The sequence below is a fragment of the Schistocerca nitens genome, chromosome 7, assembly GCF_023898315.1.
Source record: "Schistocerca nitens isolate TAMUIC-IGC-003100 chromosome 7, iqSchNite1.1, whole genome shotgun sequence".
NCBI classification, from domain to species: domain Eukaryota; kingdom Metazoa; phylum Arthropoda; class Insecta; order Orthoptera; family Acrididae; genus Schistocerca; species Schistocerca nitens.
In genome coordinates, this window is record NC_064620.1 from 304133252 (window position 1) to 304154668 (window position 21417).

Consider the following 21417-nt stretch of genomic DNA (forward strand, 5'->3'; position numbering starts at 1 on the left):
TGTGAATTGTGTGCAGATGAACTATTTTGTCAGAGATAGTTAGAAGTAACTTTATTTTCTGCAGGTAAATGTTGAAAAAGTAACCAGTTTCCCTTACTAGTATTGCGCATCATCTGTGGCAGAACAGTTTGTAAAATGAATGTGCTTAAAAATGAATTTGCAAAATAAAAGAGCACATCTGTGTATGAATGTGACGACATATCAGTGCATTCATAAGTTTTACTCCAGTCCCTCATCAAACAACAGGTGGTTTTGCGGCCCTTGTAAGACATGCTGTGTGTGGCAAAGCTGAATTCAGCCTTGGGACTTAACATCATAAAACAAAATGAAAACAAAAACAGAAGTACTTTTGTCTGTTAGGTAAAGTTGGTATGATGCAAAATTGCAGACACTATAGCGTGGCAGTATTGGGGTGTTTTGAACTATAGTTGAATTACGGACTGGTAGAGGTTGTGCCTGAACTACTTTGTTTACAATGTTGCCAACAGCAGCACACAATTGCACAGTAATTGTTACCAAATGGTTTCTGCACTCTACTCTACTTTGTGTTGTGTGTCTATCATTATTTCCTTTTCTTATGTTGAAATGAGCAAAGCGTGTAATCCTGGTGCTTCACATGCTTTGAGTACGACTTTCTCAGTACCAGAAGGGATAGGTAATCCATTTGTCAGTTCTCCTTTCCCAGAAAAACAGAACATGGGTGTAGGCTGACTGACCTGTGAAAGGGAGATGGGGACTTGTTACCCTCACAGCGCTCTTCACCTATCAGGTGTTCGAGGTTTCCTTGCGCTCGCTGCCTCCTGCTACACTTGTAGTGTCTGCACTGTAGATACCATGCTGAGTTTCTTCATATAAAGTGCAAATAGTTATTTTCTGTCCTACTTCCACACCAAGCACCTTGTTATTCTGTCTGTGGCATCGTCAAGTAGGGCTCGCATGGTCTGTAAATGGGATCTGCAATATGTTATCTGTGCTTACATGCAATAGATTTGAGACAAGTGTTGTGCAGATTTTGTAATTATCAAACTGGGTGGGAAAAAGAAAAATGTCAGGAATCATCTTAAATCAGAGTAGCAGTCCACTGTCTGGCGAGAAAATACTGCTGCTTCTCAACAGAAACAATCATTTTCTGACAGCTTAAATAATGTCGAGGAAAAGAAACAAGCACATACTGCTTCAGAACGAACAACTGCTAGTTTTTGCAGAATAAAATATTCCGTTCAAAAAGCTCTTATTACGGAGGAGGAAACCATTTGTTCCCTATTATTATTATTATTATTATTATTATTATTATTATACAATTGTATTGACCAACTGGGATCGTGTTAACAGCTTCAGTTCCTCTTCTTCCTTTGTTGTTGTTTACTATTTTTCCAGTATTCCATCATTTTCTCCCCATGAAGTCTCTTCCCTTCTTCTGTCAATGTCGTTCCCGATTTTTTATTTCTTCTGCTTTGAAAACCTTCCAAATTTAGTATTTTATTTTTAAAATAGTTTCTTTCTGCTAATTCTGATTCTTTGATGTTGTTTCTTCCTAGATCTTTTCTTACTTCTGTAATCCATGCTATTGTCAATTTCTTCTTCTTCCAGAACTATAGAAGTATTTGTTTTATTAGTCTATTTCCATCCATTCGGTAGAGGTGTGTGAAAAAGGTGAATCTTGTTTGGCCATTACTTCAGATATTTTATTTCCATTTTTGTAGATCTCCTCATTACTTCTTATTTTCCAACCACCTGCAGTTTTTATCGCACCCATTATTTTTCTAATAATCCTTTTTTCCAGTACTTCTAGTCTGTCCATCTTATAGTTCATCGTTAGGCATTCAGATCCATATAAACATTCTGCTCATACCACTGTGGTGTAGTTTTTTAGTTTTATTTTTCTAGATACACATTTCTTGTTGGAAATATTTTTGGTCAAACCATATGCTCTTTCCATTTTGTTAATTCTTACATCTATTGCAGATTTTTTCTAGTCAGTTCTGTTGTGTAGTCTCTCCAAGATATTTATTTACTCGCTCTATTTTACCTATTTGTGTTTCTATGAATTTTGGCGCATTTTTTTTATATTTGTCATGAATTTTGTTTTTTGAGCTGAAATTTTGAGACCAGTTCTGTTTCCCCCACCCCCCAGGTGATTTATCTGAATAACTGCTTCTGTCAGGTTTTCTGAAAGTATTGCAAAATCATCCGCAAAAGCCAAGCAGTTTACCTTAATTCCATTTGTTTTCCTTCCCACAGTTATTGGTTCAATTTTGTGATTTTTTTTGCTCCGAATTCCATATCCTTAGAATTTTTTCTAGAACACAGTTAAACAGTTTAAAGGTGATAAACCATCACCTTGTCTAACACCAGTTTTTATTTCAAATGGCTGGGATACTTCTCCCGTAAATTTGACTTTTAGATGTTGTACCTGTTAGTGTTTCATGAATTATATTTGCTAATTTTGATTTAACACCAAATTCTCTAATGACCTTATCTATTGTTTCTCTGTCTATGCAATCAAATGCTTTCTTGAAATCAATAAATGATACTATTATTGGTTCTCTGGTTAATATTCTATGGTGAATTATTGTTTTTAAGTTAAAAATTTGTTCTGCACAGGATCTTTTCTTTCGAAAACCACCCTGATATTCTCCCAGTTTGTCTAAAGTATCTACCACTCCATTCAGGAGAATTTTTGATAATATTTTGTATGCCACTGGCAGATGTGACACTCCTCTGTAATTATTGACATTTTGTTTGTCTCCCTTTTCTTGTGTTGGGTGGGTTAGTGCTGTTTTCCATTCAGCTGGAATCTCTTCAGTTTTCCAAATGTTCTCAAGAAGCAGTTGTAGATCCTTGGTTCTGACCACTGCAGTAATTCTGCTGTAATGGAGTCTTCACCACTTGCTTTATTGTTTTTGAGTGTTTTGATGGCTTCATGAATTTCTATCTCTGTTGGTGGGAAATCTTCCTCTGGGTTTTGAGGTGCCACTGGAAATTCTAATTTATCTGTTGGAACTGGACAGTTTAACAGCTGTTCAAAAAATTTTGCTAAAATTTCACAATTTTCCTTGTTATTTAATACCATTTTGCCATTTTCATCATTGAAACAAATACTTGGCACCTGATATCCTTTAAATATGTGTTTAAAAGTTTGGTAAAAATTTCTAGTATTATTTTTGGTGAAATTTTCTTCTATTTCAATAAGCTGAGAATTTTCAAAGTTTCTTTTGATTTTCCAGATTATTTTTGATGTTTCTTTTCTTTGTTGACTGAATTGTTCAAGGTCTTACTCTTTTTTCGAACATCTTCTTTTTCTCCATTTTTGAATTCTGTGTATTAGTGCTTCGTCACACTCCTCAATCCACCTTGCCTTCTTTTTATACTTGGCCAATCCTGAAGTTTTGTCTGCTGCTTGAGTTATTTGCATCTGAAGTTCACGCCAATCACCTTCTTTACTTGTCTCAGTTTCTTCTCTAAATTTTTATATATTTTCTATTGTAATATTAGCTGTAGTGGTGTTGTATCTGATCACTTTCTTGGTCGTCTTTTTTTGTTTTAGATGGGAGAATTTTTATTTTAATCTTAGAGATACAATGATCTGAGTCGAATTCCCCATTTATGACTATTTTAACATTCATAATTTCCGTGATATACCTTTTAGATATGGCTACATGATTCAGTTGAAATTCTCGTAGGTTTGAATTTGGATGTCTCCAAGTTTTGGCTTTTCTTGGTAGTTTGCAGAAATGTGTGGACATGAGTTTTAACTGGAACATTTTACACATATTGATCAGTCTTTCACCATTTCCGTTTGTTCTTGAGTGTGCTGGATATTCACCTACAATAGTCCTAAATTTATTTTCCTTCCCAATTTGCACATTGAAGTCACCAAGAAGTATTTTAACAATCTTTTTAGGTATGATAGAAATTTCAGATTCTAAAAGGTCCCAGAATTGATTTACTTTCTCCAGATTTTTTCTGTTGTCTGCATTTATAGGTGCATGACAGTTTATGAGGGTGTAACTTTTAGTCTTGCACTTTATTGTTAACATGGATATTCTTACTGAATTTGATCTAAATTCTGTTACACTGTCTAAGGTTCTTTTGTCTGCATAAAATTCTGTTCCAAACATCAGCACGGTTTTCATTATTCTCACTGCTGGTTTCCCTTTATAAGTTCTATAATGTTGTGTATCAACTATATTCTCACCTAAGAATTGTGTTCCCTGGACTACTATAATTTGTATATCGTTCTTCTGCAAAAATAATTCATATTCCTTTTGTTTCCCAGTTATCAGAAGAGAATTTACGTTTAATGTTCCAAAGTAGTACTTCTTCTTGAACTGAATTTTGGAAGGCTTTTCAATATATGCCATCTCTTCTTCATCACAAATGTTGGGACTCCCAGAATCCTAGGTCCCATTGCATTACATGATGTAACAGTGGATTCCTCATCATGTTACCACCTGGGGTAGAGCATCCATTGTGCGAACTTTCCATTTTGCGACTTGAAGCTGTAAATTGTAAAGAGTAGGGAATCTGAAGTCATCCCTGAATTCCCAAAGTAAGACCAGGTTGTTAGCCTGGAATATTACTTATTCAACCGCCACTAACATGTGGAACAGACGCTATCGGGGTGCCGCCACTAACGTGTGGAACTGTCGTGCCCACTGTCCACTTTGGCCTTGGACAAGAGGGTGCCTCTTCCGCCAGCTCCACCGTACCGAAATCCATCTTCTCCGCCTTTGCTGCCATTGAAGTCTTCACCGTATCCCTGGCAAGGGGCCGTCACTAGGTGCTATCACCCAGGCCAGGCGAACCACGGTTTTTTAATGCTGTAACCATTTACAAAATAGACACAAATTTTGTTAAAAATAAATGCTGCATTTTCAGATCCCTACAGATACAGATTTGGAGGCATGTAATGAAAATAATCATTTGGGATAGGTTTACACTGTGTGTTGTGTCCGAATTGATGACAGATAACCCAAATTTGTTGCTATGAAACAGTGACTGGGCTACTGTTTCTACTTCATAACTTCACTCAGATGTTTGTACCTTCCACTTCATTGGAAAAATAGGCTCTGGTCCTGGCACGGTACACTGCTCTAATATTTCACTAAACTAGAATAGAATGCTTCTTGAAATATGCGTTAATGCAGATTTTAGTGACAGTAAGCTTATAGTATATGGAAAAAAAGTATTTTTCATTTCTTGGCTGGGGTGGAACATGTAGAGTTACAGGAGTTAGCTTAGTTGTACTGTGAAATTGAGTATTAACTCATCTGTGATTGTTAAATCTAGTGTGCATTATTAAAGAGTTATCAATAATAAGATTACAAAACTGTTTATCTTATCACTTCCTTACACACACAATTCTTGCTCATTGAAATTTTTGGAATTTTATATTTTTTTCATGTTTGCCGGTGTGTTATTCATATAACATATGATATTCTCAGTTTGTGTATGATCTCTGTTAGGTTGCATTGGTGCGATGGACTGAGCAAGTGGGACTGGCTCTTGTTCGTAGAGATCTTGTAAGCATGCAGCTAAGAACACCAAGTGGTCACATCTTTTCGTACTCTATTTTGCAAATCTTCCCATTCACATCAGAAACCAAACGGATGGGTGTAATAGTTAAGGTAAGAAATTCAAAATGTAGAACAGTTTTATGTTAAGTGTTGATAAAGCAGTTTGCTTCTATTTATCTTATCAACTATAAAGGCCTTGTAATAGGAATTATCAGCAAATTTGTGCTAATGAATATGACTTAACGACTGTTCAGTATAACACACATGCACACACCATGGACTTTGCTGTTGTAGGGTGGCATGCATACCTCAGCAATAGAGGTAGCTGAACCATTGGTGTAACTATGTCAAAAGGTGTCTGTGTAAAGAGACCAGACTAATGTATAGTTTCTGAAGGGGCAATGGCATTTCACTAGTTACAGGGCCAACTGTCCAGTTACTCTCTAATGTATCCTTGTAATGTTAGTGTAGTGGACTGTTAAGGCAGCCAGTCCACAGTGAAGTAGCCGAAAGGGCACGCGTCAACTCACGCCGTCTGGCGTTAAGTCTGGAACAGGATTCATAATGAATGTGATAAAGAAAAGAACGTAGCTACTAGAACACTTAACTTTTATATTGTCTTTTGGTATACAGCATTCTGGATGATACAAGTGAGACTATCTTGAGATACATGCAATGGTACAAATGGCGCCTTGCTAGGTCGTAGCCATGGACTTAGCTGAAGGCTATTCTAACTGTCTCTCGGCAAATGAGAGAAAGGCTTCGTCAGTGTAGTCGCTAGCAACGTCGTCGTACAACTGGGGCGAGTGCTAGTCAGTCTCTCGAGACCTGCCTTGTGGTGGCGCTCGGTCTGCGATCACACAGTGGCGACACGCGGGTCCGACATGTACTAATGGACCGCGGCCGATTTAAGCTACCACCTAGCAAGTGTGGTGTCTGGCGGTGACACCACAGTTAGCCTTGCACACAACCGAACAATAATGGATAACTTCTTGAGATAAAATAGTGAAATCATCCCAACAAAAATACATTGAAAAGACAAATCTCAGTGGAAGTCCTTTGATAACACTTGAGATTAAATTTAATCGATGAAAGAAGAACATAGAAATGCAGCAAATGAAGCAGGGAACAAGGAATACAGATGCATAAAAAATGAGATTGACTTCAAAGCAAAGTGGCAAAGCAGAAATGGGTAGAAGTGAATAGAAAGCTGTACAGGTAGAAGTATGAGTAGTAATAGCGAAGGTAAATGTTGTGTAAAAGAACATTAAAGTAACTTCTGGAGGAAAGAGAAGCTACTGTATAAATTTCAAGTGTTGAGATAGCAAGTGTGTACTAAGCAAATAAGGGAAGACTGAAAGATGGAAGAAATATACAGGGTGGTCCATTGATAGCGACCAGGCCAAATATCTCACGAAATAAGCGTCAAACGAAAAAACTACAAAGAACGAAACTCGTCTAGCTTGAAGGGGGAAACCAGATGGCGCTATGGTTGGCCCGCTAGATGGCGCTGCCATAGGTCAAACGGATATCAACTGCGTTTTTAAAAATAGGAACCCCCATTTTTTATTACATATTCGTGTAGTACGTAAAGAAATATGAATGTTTTAGTTGGACCATTTTTTTCGCTTTGGGATAGATGGCACTGTAATAGTCACAAATGTACAAGTACGTGGTATCACGTAACATTCTGCCAGTGCGGACGGTATTTGCTTCGTGGTACATCACCCGTGTTAAAATGGACCATTTACCAATTGCGGAAAAGGTTGATATTGTGTTGATGTATGGCTATTGTGATCAAAATGTCCAACGGGCATGTGCTATGTATGCTGCTTGGTATCCTGGACGACATCATCCAAGTGTCCAGACAGTTCGTTGGATAGTTACGTTATTTAAGGAAACAGGAAGTGTTCAGCCACAAGTGAAAGTCAACCATGATCTGCAACAAATGATGATGCCCAAGTAGGTGTTTTAGCTGCTGTCACGGCTAATCCGCACATCAGTAGCAGACAAATTGCTTGAGAATCGGGAATCTCAAAAACGTAGGTGTTGAGAATGCTACATCAACATCGATTGCACCCGTACCATATTTCTGTGCACCAGGAATTGCATGGCGATGACTTTGAACATCGTGTACAGTTCTGCCATTGGGCACACCAGAAATTACAGGACTATGGCAGATTTTTTGCATGCATTCTATTTAGCGGCGAAGCGCCATTCACCAACAGTGGTAACGGAAACCAGCATAGTATGCACTATTGGGCAACAGAAAATCCACAATAGCTGTGACAAGTGGATCATCAGCGACCTTGGTGTGTTAATGTATGGTGCGGCATTGTGGGAGGAAGGATAATTGGCCCCCATTTTATCGATGGCAATCTAAATGGTGCGATGTATGCTGATTTCCTCCATAATGTTCTACCAATGTTACTACAAGATGTTTCGCTGCATGACAGAATGGCGATGTACTTTCATCATGATGGATGTCCAGCACATAGCTCGCGTGCGGTTGAAGCGGTATTGAATAGCATATTTCATGATAGGTGGATTGGTCGTTGAAGCACGTTCACCGGATCTGACGTCCCCGGATTTCTTTCTGTGGGGGAAGTTGAAGGATATTTGCTATCGTGATCCACCAACAACGCCTGACAACATGCGTCAGCACATTGTCAATGCATGTGTGAACATTACAGAAGGCGGGCTACCCTCTGTTGAGAGGAATGTTGTTACACGTATTGCCAAGTGCATTGAGGTTGACGGACATTTTGAGCATTTATTGCATTAATGTGGTATTCACAGGTAATCATGCTGTAACAGCATGCATTCTCAGAAATGATAAGTTAACAAAGGTACATGTATCACATTGGAACAACTGAAATAAAAGTTCAAACGTACCTGCACTCTGTATTTTAATTTAAAAAACTTCGTGTTACCAACAGTTTGTCTAAAATTGTGAGCCATATGTTTGTGACTATTACAGTGTCATCTATAAGAAAGTGAAAAAAGTGGTCCAACTAAAACATTCATATTTCTTTACATACTACACGAATATGTAATAAAAAATGTAGGTTCCTATTTAAAAAAAACACAGTTGATATCCATTTGACCTATGGCAGTACCATCTAGTGCACCAACCATAGTGACATCTGGTTTCCCCCTTCAAGCTAGACAAGTTTCGTTCTTTGTAGTTTTTTCATTTGACACTTATTTTGTGAGATATTTGGCCCGGTCACGATCAATGGACCACCCTGTATAGTGGGGCCATATAAAGCAAGGAAAATTGAAGACTGTATTTTAGAAAGGGAAGAGGAAATGGATAAGAACATAACTGGTTTGAGAATTCGATAGACCACTGAAAGACTTAAGTTGAAACAAGATACCCATTGAGAGAAGTGGCCATTATGAAACTGTTTGAACTTCCCCCCCCCCCCCCACCTTTTTTTTTTTTTTTTTGACTGGTTTCTATGCTGCCTTCTGCAACTTCCTCTCATATGCCAATATCTCCATCTCAGAGTAGAGCTGACACCCTACATCATCAATTATTTATGGGATATATTCACAGTTTTTGCCTACCACAGATTTTTCTGGCATCATAAAAGTTATTTCATAATGTTGTAACATATGTCCTGTCACCCTCTCTGTCCTTCCCATTCCCTCCTAGGCCCACTGTGGAGTTTAACGTGCGACGGGAACTTTCCCAATAAGCCAGTGAACAGCCTTCTCATGGGAGCTGGTGTTCCTCCATTGTGGATCAGGTGACAAGTGCTTGTCCGTAACAAGGTGATCCATCTCTTGCAGTAGCAGCCTATATTAGGGTTTACAATTGCAGTCCTTGTCTGGTCCCTTCTCAGTGACCTCGGGTGTGTCCTCTACCACTGTTCCTCCGGGGCCACTCATGTCACCTCCAAGGTCCACGCTTTGGCCACAACTTCATCAGGGCGAATTGCAATGCCCAAAACACTCAGTTCATACTGAGGCCCTCTACCACCAAATTTTCTCTATTCTCGGCAAGTTCCAGGGCTCAGAAATAGCCTACACTCATGGCTTGATGGTCGGCAGTTGCGTGAGCTTCTCTTATGCTCATGTTGGACATTCTGAACATTGCTCTTTGCCATTGGCTGCAGTGTTTTCACTGCAGAGCCGCTAGTCATCTTTCACACTCTTCAGCATATCCACTCATGTACAGATGACTCCTTCCTCATTTGTAGTGACTCCTTAAGCAGCCTGCAAGCTCTTGACCACTGCATCCCCTGCCACCCTCTGGTAATGAATATCCAGGAGTCTATTTGTGCCCTCAAAAACCGTGGCCGTTGGGTGGCCTTCATCTGGATCCCAGGACATATCAGGATCCCGGGAAATGAACTTCCTGACGGACTGGCCAAATAGGCTACCAGTAAACCGACCCTAGACATTGGCACATTGGGCACACATCTCCAATCAGTCTTACGCCGTAAAGTTTTCGGGATCTGGGATACTGAATGGCACACCCTCAGTACACCAATTAAACTGTGTGTTGCCAAGGAGACACTGAATTTGTGGCTGTCATCCATTGGAACCACTCGCAGGGTCTCTGTTGTTCTTTGCCAGCTCCATGTCAGCCATACTTGGCTGAATGCAAGGACACACCTCAGTGTCGCTGTGATTCCCACTTGACTGTGGTCCATATCTTGTTGGACTGCCCAATTTTAGCCACCCTGAGGTGGACTATTAACCTTCCTGCCACACTACCTGTGGTGTTAGGAGACAGTGCCTCAATGGCTGATCTAGTTATACATTCTATTTGTGAACGGGTTTTTTGCCACTCAATCTAAGGGTGGGTGTCTGGTCCTCTCCCAGGCCTTCATCTTCCTTCAATTTTAACTCTGCCTCACTCTTTCTTTGCTTTTTGTTTGCCTTGTTCATCTTTTCCCTAGCTGTGTGTCGTGTCTTGTCTTGGCTTTTAGGTTGAAGATTTTAGTGTGTTGCAGAGTGGCTGGCTCAACCTTTTCTATTCTTGCGATCAGCCAGCCCAGGCCATCTGCTATATTATTTTAATATCTTCTACCACTTTTTTTCCTTTTATTGCATGTTTTCCACTTTTGGTTTTCTTCTTTTGTTTTCTCTTTCAGTGTGGATCTGTTAGTTTTCCGCCTTTTTTACTTTCCCAGACACTTTTGGGGACTGCTTTTAATCTGAGACCTGTTGTAATGAGGAAAAATGGGCTGATGACCCTATACTTTGGTCCCTTTCTCTCCAAACCAACCAACCCTCCTATGCCAGTCTGTTTATGGACTGTGTAGAAGAAACCTTCTTGTCCTCCAATACCACAAATTCCTTGTCTGGTTCAGATTCATTGATGATATCTTCCTGAGCTGGATCCTTGGTCGAGACACCCTGTTCTCATTTCTGCACAGCCTCAACAGCTCCCCCATCCACTTCACCTGATCCTCCTCAGCTCAGCATGCCACATTACTGGACATTGACCTCCATGTGTCTGACGGCTCCATCCATAATTATGTCCATATCTAGCCCATTAACCATAAACAGTACCTGGATTTTGACAGCAGTCATCCCTTCTACACTTGGTCCCATATCGTCTGGCCACCTATGGACAGTGTATGTGCTATGATGAGAATTCCCTTGCCCAATACGCTGAAGGTCTCGCAAAAACCTTTACGGATGGTCACTATCCTCCAGACCTACAACCTAGACTACAGATGGATTTCCTATGCCATATCCTCACACACCCCTCACTGTCCTGCTTGTCCCCTCATCCCTCCCAAGAACCAACTGCGAAGGAGACACCCCCCCTCCCCCCCCCCCCACACACACACACACACACAAATCACCCATTGTCATCCCTGACTGGAGCAACTGAACCATTTTCTTCACCAGGGCGTTGTCTACCCATCATTGTACCTGGAAATGAAGGACATTATATCTACAATATTTACCACCCCTCCCGAAGTCATATTGCACTGCCCACTCTATCTACATAAATCATGGTTCTCCGTATCCCACTCCCACTCCAAACCCCTTGCCATAGGGGTCACATCCCTGTGGAAGACCCTGGTGCAAGACCTGCCTAACTAGCATATCCTACGTTAGTCCTATCACACAGTTCACTCTTGCTCTAGACCTGTCACAGGCTTATACATTCATCAGAGACGGAGCCATCTGTGTAAGCAGTCATGTCACATAGCAGCTCTGCTGCAATTGCTGCACTGCATTTTGTGTGGACATGACCACCAATCAGTTATCCACCAAGGTGAATGGCAACTGCCAAGCTGTAGCCAAAAGCACAGATGACCACCCAGTGGCAGAACACACTCCTAGCCACAACAGCTAGAGTTCAGTGGCTGCTTCACAACTTGTGCCATCTGTATCCCCCCCTCCCCCTCCATGCACCAACTCTTCTGAACAGTGTAGATAGGAGTTATTCCCATCAACACATCCTTTGTTCCCATAAACCTCCTGGCCTCAGTCTCCACTTACCTACTGCATCCACATACCAACAGTCTCCCCTTCCTCTGTCCTATCAACCTTTCCCAGTTCACTCCCCAACATTGTCGTCATTGTGTGACACCATGAATCAACATTTCTATTATTCCGTGAGTTGTCTCCTTTACTTCTAAATTATTTGCATTCTTCATCTTGTCTGCCTACTCCATATATTCCTTTTCTCATGATTTCTGCAGAGAACCTTCACATTTCTTACATAATAACTTCACTTATTTTCAGCATCCTTCCGTAACACCTCATCTCAGAAGATTCAGTTTTCTTCTCAGTGATTTTTCCCATTGTCCATGATTCACTTCCATAGAATGCTGTAACCCAGATATATATTTTCAGAAATTTATCCTCAAATTATGGAGAATTTGTCTTTACTAGTGATGGTCTGCTTCTTTTGTTACCCTAGCTTCAACCGCCACGTGTTTTCCTTCCTAGATGGCAGAATTCCCTCACTTTGTGTACTACATGGTCCCTAATTTAGATGCTGAGTTTACTGGTAGTCACATTTCTGCTACTCCTCAATACTTTCATCTTCATTGGGCTTACTCCTAGTCCATATTCTGTGCTCATTAGACTGCTGATTCCCTTCAAGAGGTCCTGTAAGTTTTCCTCACTTTCAGCAGGATAACAATGTCATTCATAATATCCTTTCACCCTTAATTTTAATCCAACTCCTGAACACTTTCATTTTTATTGGCATCATTGCTTCTTTGCTTTGAACAGTAGGAAAGAAAGAGTGCATCTCTGTCTCACACCTGTTATAATTCGAGAACTTCATTCTTGTTCTTCCATTCTTATTGTTCTCTTTCGGTTCTTGTATATGTTTTGTATTACTTGCCTTTCCCTGTAACTTATTTTTCTAAGGATATTATATACTATCCGTCTTTCCCTATAACTTATAACTATTTTTCTGAGGATTTAAAAATCTCGTCTAAGAAAGCCACAATTTCCTTTTCCATTCTTCTGTATATTATCTTTGTAGGCAACAGTTTAGATGCATGTGTAGTGACCACAACCAACAGCGGGAACGCCTTGGGCTGCGGATCGGAGCCGCCAGGCAGGAAAGCTGCCGGCAGTGGAGCACGCACCACCGGGTAAACACAGGACGAGTCGGACGACAGACCAACGACAACTGACAACAACCGACCACGACCGACTATGAGCGACACAACAAGGAAGAGATAATCAAAGGAGGCTTGTGGAAACCACAACACCAAACACCAAACGTAAATCCACTCGGAACCAGAGCCAGGCAAATGTCAACAACGAGCAACGACCAGAACACAGTACCGCCGAGATAGAAACAAAATCCAGAGCGAGTACCAGACTGGCTGGACTAGGGCAGAGCAGGTCCCTATATACGAAACTGGAGGGAGCAGCTATTGGCCGCTGTCTGCACGTGGCTTAGCGGTGGCGCCCTCGCTGCGCGAGAGCCGCCGCGTGGAATAACCGCCGCGGAGGCGGAGCCCTCTATGGGCTGACCACGTCCATTTGTTCTGCCACGTGTTCTACTTCCGTGGCGGAAGGTACTAGAGCATGAGCTGTCAAACTGATTGTGCAGTTGTTCTTGCATTTATCAGCTTTCTTTTTTCTTTGGGGCTTTGTAGATTATATTAATCTGATAGTATGTCTCCAGTCTCATAGATTCCACTCTCTAACTAAAATAATTGTTTGGTTGCAACTTTCTTTAATGACTTTATAATTTCAAAAGGGATGTTATCTATATCTGCTGCCCTTGCTGGATTGCCAGCATTCCAAAGCTGTGTCAAACTCTTATACTTACGTCTTCTCTGTACATTTGCACTCTCCTCTGTCAGTAGTAATTATTTGCATTCAATTATTTTAATACTGCTTGATGCTGTTCAACTGAGTGTATCAAGAGATAACACTCACATCACATATTTGACCCTAAGTTTGTGGCATTCATTAAATAAAATAAAATAAAAACGACATTGGACTGTGGGTCCACATCTTCCATAAATTCATTTCTTCACACATTGCAACTGGACGGAAGGCCATGCCTTCTTCTTCAGCTGAGTAACCAGAGCATTCCATTCGTACTTCTCCTAGCATCGAGAAGTAGTTAAGAGCTTCTGTGCCCAAGGTACCACTTTGCAGGCACGGCTAGTGTTTATATTTCTCCATATGTTATTTGGCCAACCTCTAGCTATTACTTCCATGTAATACTAAAAACTTACAACCATTAAACTGCATCAAAACAAATCCAAAAAGCAGTTCAAAATTTGTGTTCTATTGTTATTCAGCGATGCATTAAGAACAATGTTGACTTTCTTCTCATGAACAGTATTTCTAATTAATCCTGAAAGTCCAGTTTTCTCCCTTCCTTTTTGATGTGCAGGATTTAGAGTCATTTATGCCATTTCAGAAGTGACCTGTTTCATACATACTAACTGTCCTCTGTATTTAACAGTAGAATATGTTTCCACTCTTAATGTTCATGCTTTAGCTTTTAACTTCTCCAAAAGCTATTTTCTCTTTACTATGTGCTTAATCTTTCTTATCGACTGTCATCATGTTTCTGGTTTCTTCAAATTTTCCTGCAGCTACATTGCCTCAGCTTCCCTGCACTACTTATAGATTTTATTCCTAAGTGATTTGACTTACATTACTGTATTCCTTTCTTTTCATGGACATTTTTATATTTCCTGCTTCCTTGTGAATGAATTGAAATATTTATTCTGTTACCCAAGGTTTCTTTGCAGTTACTTACCTTATACCTATATTTGTTTGTATAACTTCTATTATTGCTCTATTTAAAACTGTCTGTTCATTTACAACTGAACTTCTTACTGTGTTATTCAATATAGTCTTGTCTAAAACCTCAGACAACACCATGTTGTTGTTGTTGTGGTCTTCAGTCCTGAGACTGGTTTGATGCAGCTCTCCATGCTACTCTATCCTGTGCAAGCTACCATACCTACATTTAAGTACCACTTCCTTACGAATGTGTCTCTCTTCCTTGATGCAGCTTACAACCCAGTACCTGATTTGTTATGTTTTGTCTCATTGTGATGTAATCCATCTGCTATCTTCCCATGTCTCAGGTCTTTTCGAGAATACCACCTCCTCATATCGTTCTTGAACAGTGCGTTCGCTATTGCTAGGAACAAGAAAATTTTGCATAAATGGTAATGTGATCAATAACATGAAATGGGTTTTATGAAATGAAATGTTGTAAAATTTGATATTTTCCCCTTTCCCGTGTAAATTTGAAAATTATACCTATAACAGTTTTATTTTATGTGCAGAAGGTAGCTGTCTGTCAAGAGAATGGGACTGTTAATTCATCTGGCTTTATAGAATAAGACCAACAAGATATTTTAGTTTTCAAAATTTCAGACATGCATGTCGTGGCTGCCACGTAATAGGTAAAAAAATTTCTGGTCTCAGGAGAATTACTCCATAAAAGAAAGTGATTGAGAAGGGACTGAGTCAGAGGTGTAGCCTATCCACCATGTGACTCATTTTGAACAAGCAGTAAAGAAAACTAATGAGGAATTTGGAGAGCGAGCTACCATTCAGGAAGGAAAAAGCAAAAGCTTTGGAGTTCTCCAGTGAGCGCTGTAATTCTGTCAGACAGCAAAAGACTTGTTAGGTTGGTTAAAGTGAATAGATAGTATCTTAAAAAGAGGTCATCGGCTGAAGCACCAAAAAAAAGTAAAACATGGATAATGGAGTTTAGTCTAATTACATCAGGAAATGTTGGGGAAATTAGATTAATAAATTGGATACCAAAAGTAGTAAACAAGTTCTGCTACTTTTTCAGCAAGAAACTGGTGTTGGTAGAAGTAAAAAAATATAAAATGTGGACTGACAATACTCTCTTTTCTGAAAAGACAAGTACGTTAACATCGAATAAAAATGTAAGTGTTACAAAGCCTGTTCTGAAAGTATTATCTGAACACAGCCCAACATGGAAGAAAACATGAATTATTTTAACAGTAGAGCAGCCTCCAGTACCCAGCATCATGCTAAAAGCATGAATATGTAAACTCCTGCATGTCTCACCTACAATATCCATAATGCATAAGCTCTACAGTCAGCAGTAATATAACATCTGAAACAGCCGACTTTTACTTATTGGTAGGTACTCAGTGACATTCTCAAAATATGACGACGTATTGCACTTAACTTTATTAAATACATAGCAGAAGTTCTTAGGTATGGGGTATGGTGCTCTCTCGCCGCCCCCCACCTCCCTCACACACACATTGCACAGTGACAGCAATTGAAACATCAGCTGTTGTCGTGGAGGTTGCTGACAATGTACTCTTTGACCTATCTTGACCATCACAATACAATAATTTGTTCTCCGTGACTTTTCGGTTAGGTGTTGGAAGGATATCATTTGCTTATTATAAACATTTTTGCTTTAAATTATGGGATGCCGTTACATTTTAGTAAGTGTACTTGTGACAAAAAATGGAAAATAATTTGATAATGGAATGTTAGGAATTGTGGGAACATTAACTGTGGCATTCTGCTGCAGTTACTTCACCCAAGAAAACAGTAAAGAAGGTAAAAAGGTAGAGCAAGTGGCAGATTGATGTTTCAGATTATTTGGATTGTCTCTAACTACTTAATGTTGTCTTTGCTAATTCTAAGCATCCTGTCACCAACGAGACCATTTCCTCTTTTGTTCAGAACAGGAAATGTGTACAATGATAGTTCATATGTTTGAAGTGCTGATGTGAATTAAATATGGAGTATATTTTGTTACAGGAAAATCAGACAGGAGAAATAACATTTTATCTCAAAGGCGCAGATGTGGTAATGTCCTCAATAGTCCAATATAACGATTGGCTGGAAGAGGAATGTGGAAACATGGCACGAGAAGGTCTCAGAACATTGGTGGTTGCCAAGAAAACCTTAACAGAAGAGCAATACCTTGACTTTGAGGTGAGTACATCTCTTACATTTTTGAAATTTGGTGCTAGAGGAGATAGTTGAAGATAAGTTAGGTAGATCAGACAATGTACAAAGAGCTACTGAATTAAACTGGGGAAATATAAAAATTACTGCAAACCAGACTAAAAGAAGGGATTGATTGATAGGATATATCCTGAGGTGTCAGGAATCATCGCCGGCCGGTGTGGCCGTGCGGTTCTTGGCGCTTCAGTCTGGAACCGCGTGACCGCTACGGTCGCAGGTTCGAATCCTGCCTCGGGCAAGGATGTGTGTGATGTCCTTAGGTTAGTTAGGTTTAATTAGTTCTAAGTTCTAAGCGACTGATGACCTCAGCAGTTAAGTCGCATAGTGCTCAGAGCCATTTCAGGAATCATCAGTTTGGTAACGGAAGGAATTGGAGGGGGAGGGGGGGGGTAACCATTGTAGAGGGAAACCATGGCTTGAGTACAGTAAGCAGGTTCAAATGGATGTAGGAGTTTTGGAGAGATGAAAAGACTTTCGTAGGGTAGATAGTGTGGAGAGCTGCATCAAACCAGTCAAAGCAGCAGCAGCAGCAGCAACAACAATGACAACAACAGAAGCAGGAATGTATTTCTATATTACAGTCATTGCTTCATTTACATTTTAATATGAAACACACCACTGTCATCTTTTTTCTGGATAAAAGACATTTGCCACAGACACATTATATCACATTATCAACAAAACACACAAAATCTCGCACTGGCTGCTCCAACTCCTTCTTCCCCCACACTGAATCGAGGAGGTTTTCATAGTCACCAATGTCATAGCACAAATCTGACAGGATAGTAGCACATGCTTTGTCTGTTTGGAAGACTCCAGTTTTTTTGGAAGCAGTCAGGGATGGTGAACTTACTAATCACCATTCATGCTTTAGCTACAAAATGCAGACCACCACAAATTAAAACTTTGGTGGAGACTGGGTCCTTCCCATTTAATAAATTTACATTTTTAAGAATATTATGAAAAGGATGGATTGCTACTTGTCGTACAGCAGATACGTTGAATTGCAGACAGGCACAACAAAAAAGCTACTAAAGCTTTCAGCTGGAAGCCGTCCTTCTGAACTAGACAACATGCACATACATATTCATGCAAAGCAGCTCACACACACATGGCTACTGTGTCTGGATGCTGAGGCCAGACTGTGAGCAACTGTGCATGATGAGAGAACCATTCTGGGTGTTTGTGATAGCATACAAGGACAAGATGGAGAGACTATAGGGCAGCTACGTGCAGTCGGGAGGTTAGATGGAGGATAAGGGGAGTGGAAAATGAGAGAAGTAAAAAGACTGTGGGCATGCTTGTGGAATGATAGCTTCACAGCCCATGCCATCTGGATCCGTCCTACCAAAAACAGTTGCACAGGTGGGAACTCTCCCTGCAATATATGCTATATTCCCATAACCCTCCTGGCTAGTCATTGTCCTTCACCCACCTATCCTCTTCCCTGTTGCCACTGCAGCACTACACAACCTTCTATTCCAGAAGTGCAACCACAGTCACTTCACTTCTGTACTTTTCTGCTCCCTACTACCCACTCCGCTGTCCTCTGTCAAATCTTCCAACTGCACCTAGCTGCCGTACCCTCTCTACACCTTGTCCCTGTATGCTCCCAAATTAGAAGGCGGCCTTCTGGCTGAAAGCTTAGGTATTTAGTAGTCTTTTTGTTGTACCTGTCTGCGACTCATCTCTGCCGTATGGCATATCCTTTTCATAATACAATCGTTATTCCATCATGAATTTTCCAATGTGTAAATTTACATTTGTAGTGAACACTGGGCAACATTTACAAAGAGGAGAATTGTACTGCTATAGGCTTCCATTCTTGCATCAGTGCTGTGCAAGTGTTTCCAAAGGTTCTGAAGTCATCCACTATTCTCTGGTTTGCACTGTAGTAAGTGGCTGCTATGGATCTCTCCGTATGCCCTCCAACCCTCAAACACACCTCATCAGGGAGTGGTAGTTGAATGTCAAACAAGTTATCACTTCCCAATCTGGATACACCTGCCAAACAGAGTAGTACCCAAGAGAAAGCCACAATGATTGGTGTTTAGTAGGACAGACAGGACATTTTACAGCCAGTTTGCTGTGTTTGAATACCTTGACTTCATCCAGGAATGGGTGTATCATATTACTGAAATAATCCACCATGCCACTGAAGCATTGCTTGTGCAGTTTTCAACTCAGCTGAAAACACATCCTGTATGTTGGTGAAGCAACAAATGTCACTCTGGAATCAGGGCCAAGCTGGTGGCTGCCAACTGCAGAGAGCCTTGTTGTCATTCAGGTAGTGAGGACAAAATATCACCAAATTATTAGAGAGATTAAACAGGGATTGTGGCAGCAGTTCCTAACGAAGGTTAGTCACTGTCCTCACTCATCCAGCACCTTCCCTGCTCCGTTCCAGCACTACACAGCCGCCATTGCACCACCACACCCTAGGCTTTTTAATTATTTTATTTTATTTGTTTATTTATTTCTCTCCTTTTCTGCTACTTCCCCCCCCCCCCTTCTCCACCTCTCCCCAGCCCACCACCCAACCTGAAGCACTTCACTGTCTGTCATCCCCACTATACTATCTCTCCCCTTCCCCGCCCCAGCCTCCTCCTTTCCCCCACCCAGTCGTCACACCCATCATGCACTGGTGCTACTGCTCTGCTCGCTGTGTGCTTTCAGTTACCTGAAACTGCATTGTGTGTGTGTGTGTGTGTGTGTGTGTGTGTGTGTGTGTGTGTGTGTATTGTTGTTGTTGTTGTTGTTGACAGAGGCCACTGGCTGAAAGCTTTAAGTGTGAATATCTTTTTGTTGCGCCTATCTGTAACTCAGCATCTCCACTATATGGCGAGTAGCAACTTTGCTTCTCGAAACACAGATTTCCTGTTACATCAGCAGTGTCCGTACACTCCTATGACAAAATGAGCAAGACAGTAGCAAGAAAGTCTGTGTTTTTTTTTTTTTTTTTTTTCTGTCCGGACAGACTGAACTGTCACAACCAAAGAGTTTCCTGTGCTACAGCAGAGGTACACAGATGTCAAGACAGAATTCCAATGCATGAACTCACCACTGAGCTGCTTTATAAATTTTAAGTTCCATTGGGGGGGGGGGGGGGCAAGAAAGGGTTAAAAAGTCTTGAGAGGGTTGCTGGAGTCACCATCTATTCCAATCTATTCCATTCCCACAATAAAGAGATAAAGGAGGATGGGGGAAATATAGCTACAAATACGAGGGCGGTTCAGAAAGTAACCTCCGATTGGTCACAGTGCGGGTTGTGGGGGGAGTAGCAACGCCATCTGTGCGTTCACGCACTCAACAGGTCAGTCGGCATCAAGCCGTGGTCGAGTGAACGTCGTACCTGCGCTAGTTTAGTTTTTGTGGCAGTTTGAAATGTGTGCTGCAATAGAAAACCCCGCCAAATGTGAAGTGCGTGCTGTCATAAGGTTTTTTACAGCCAAAGGATATTCTGCAGCAGCTATTCATCGTGAGCTTTGTGCCGTGTATGGACCAAGAGTTATGAGTGAAGGAGTTGTCCGTGAATGGGTACGTTTATTTAAAAGTGGACGAGAAAACGTTCATGATGAAGAGAGGAGTGGTAGACCATCATTGGTGACTGACGAACTCGTTCAGACAGTTGATGCAAAAGTTCGTGAAAATCGACGTTTCTCAATGTCGGAGTTGTCTACTGGTTTTCCACAGATTTCTAAGACTCTCTTGTACGAGATAGTGACAGCAAGATTGGGTTACCGTAAGTTCTGAGCTCAAAGATGCGGTCACAGGCTGGCTCCAGGCACAAGCGGGTGATTTTTATGCAGAAGGAATTCCAAAGCTTGTGAAGAGATACGATAAGTGCCTCAATCGCTATGGAGACTATGTAGAAAAATAGTGCAAAGATGTAGTTGTAAGATGTATATATTAAAATATTTTTATTTAACTTGGTGTATTTTTTTAAATCAACCGGAGGTTACTTTCTGAACGGCCCTCGTACTTCCTGAGGCTTCACATTTTCAGAAAAGACATGGAGGAAGAAGAAGAAGAAAATTTTATATTTGGGTAATATTGATGAACAGAGAAGACATAATTTTCATGTGACTGGCATTCTTTTATGTTATCAGTATTATACTAAATGAAATTCTCCACTAAGTTACATTTTTATCCAGTTTTTGTTTTATGGTATTTCCTTCTGGCACCACATGGTCAACCTTATTTTGCTTTGGTTATTTCCTTCTTTAAAAAAAGCTTGTTGGGGCCACCTGCTTGGCCATGGTGCTTGCATATTTTCTGCTGTTGTCATCTTCCACTTATGGTGTTCATGGTGAAATTTGGTAGTTGTTTTTTTGTTAGTGCATTGAGCTTTTTCATTACTACAGTGTTCCTCGATTCTCATGCTGAACGCTATCTTGGGTTCCTCAGACCATTTCCTGGTCTCTTTGTTGTTAAATTCTGTAAGGGATGTTAG

At 40.6% G+C, this 21417-nt stretch overlaps 1 protein-coding gene across 2 annotated transcripts in view; it reads left to right on the forward strand.

Annotated features, from left to right (window-relative positions):
* Positions 1–21417, forward strand: part of LOC126195406 (probable phospholipid-transporting ATPase IIB) — a 192053-nt gene that overhangs the window by 100889 nt on the left and 69747 nt on the right. For both annotated transcript variants that reach the window (XM_049934000.1, XM_049934001.1), the window contains 2 exons: positions 5469–5630; positions 16755–16931. In XM_049934000.1, coding sequence (XP_049789957.1) covers positions 5469–5630; positions 16755–16931 — 339 coding nt within the window. The remainder of the gene's footprint in view (positions 1–5468; positions 5631–16754; positions 16932–21417) is intronic.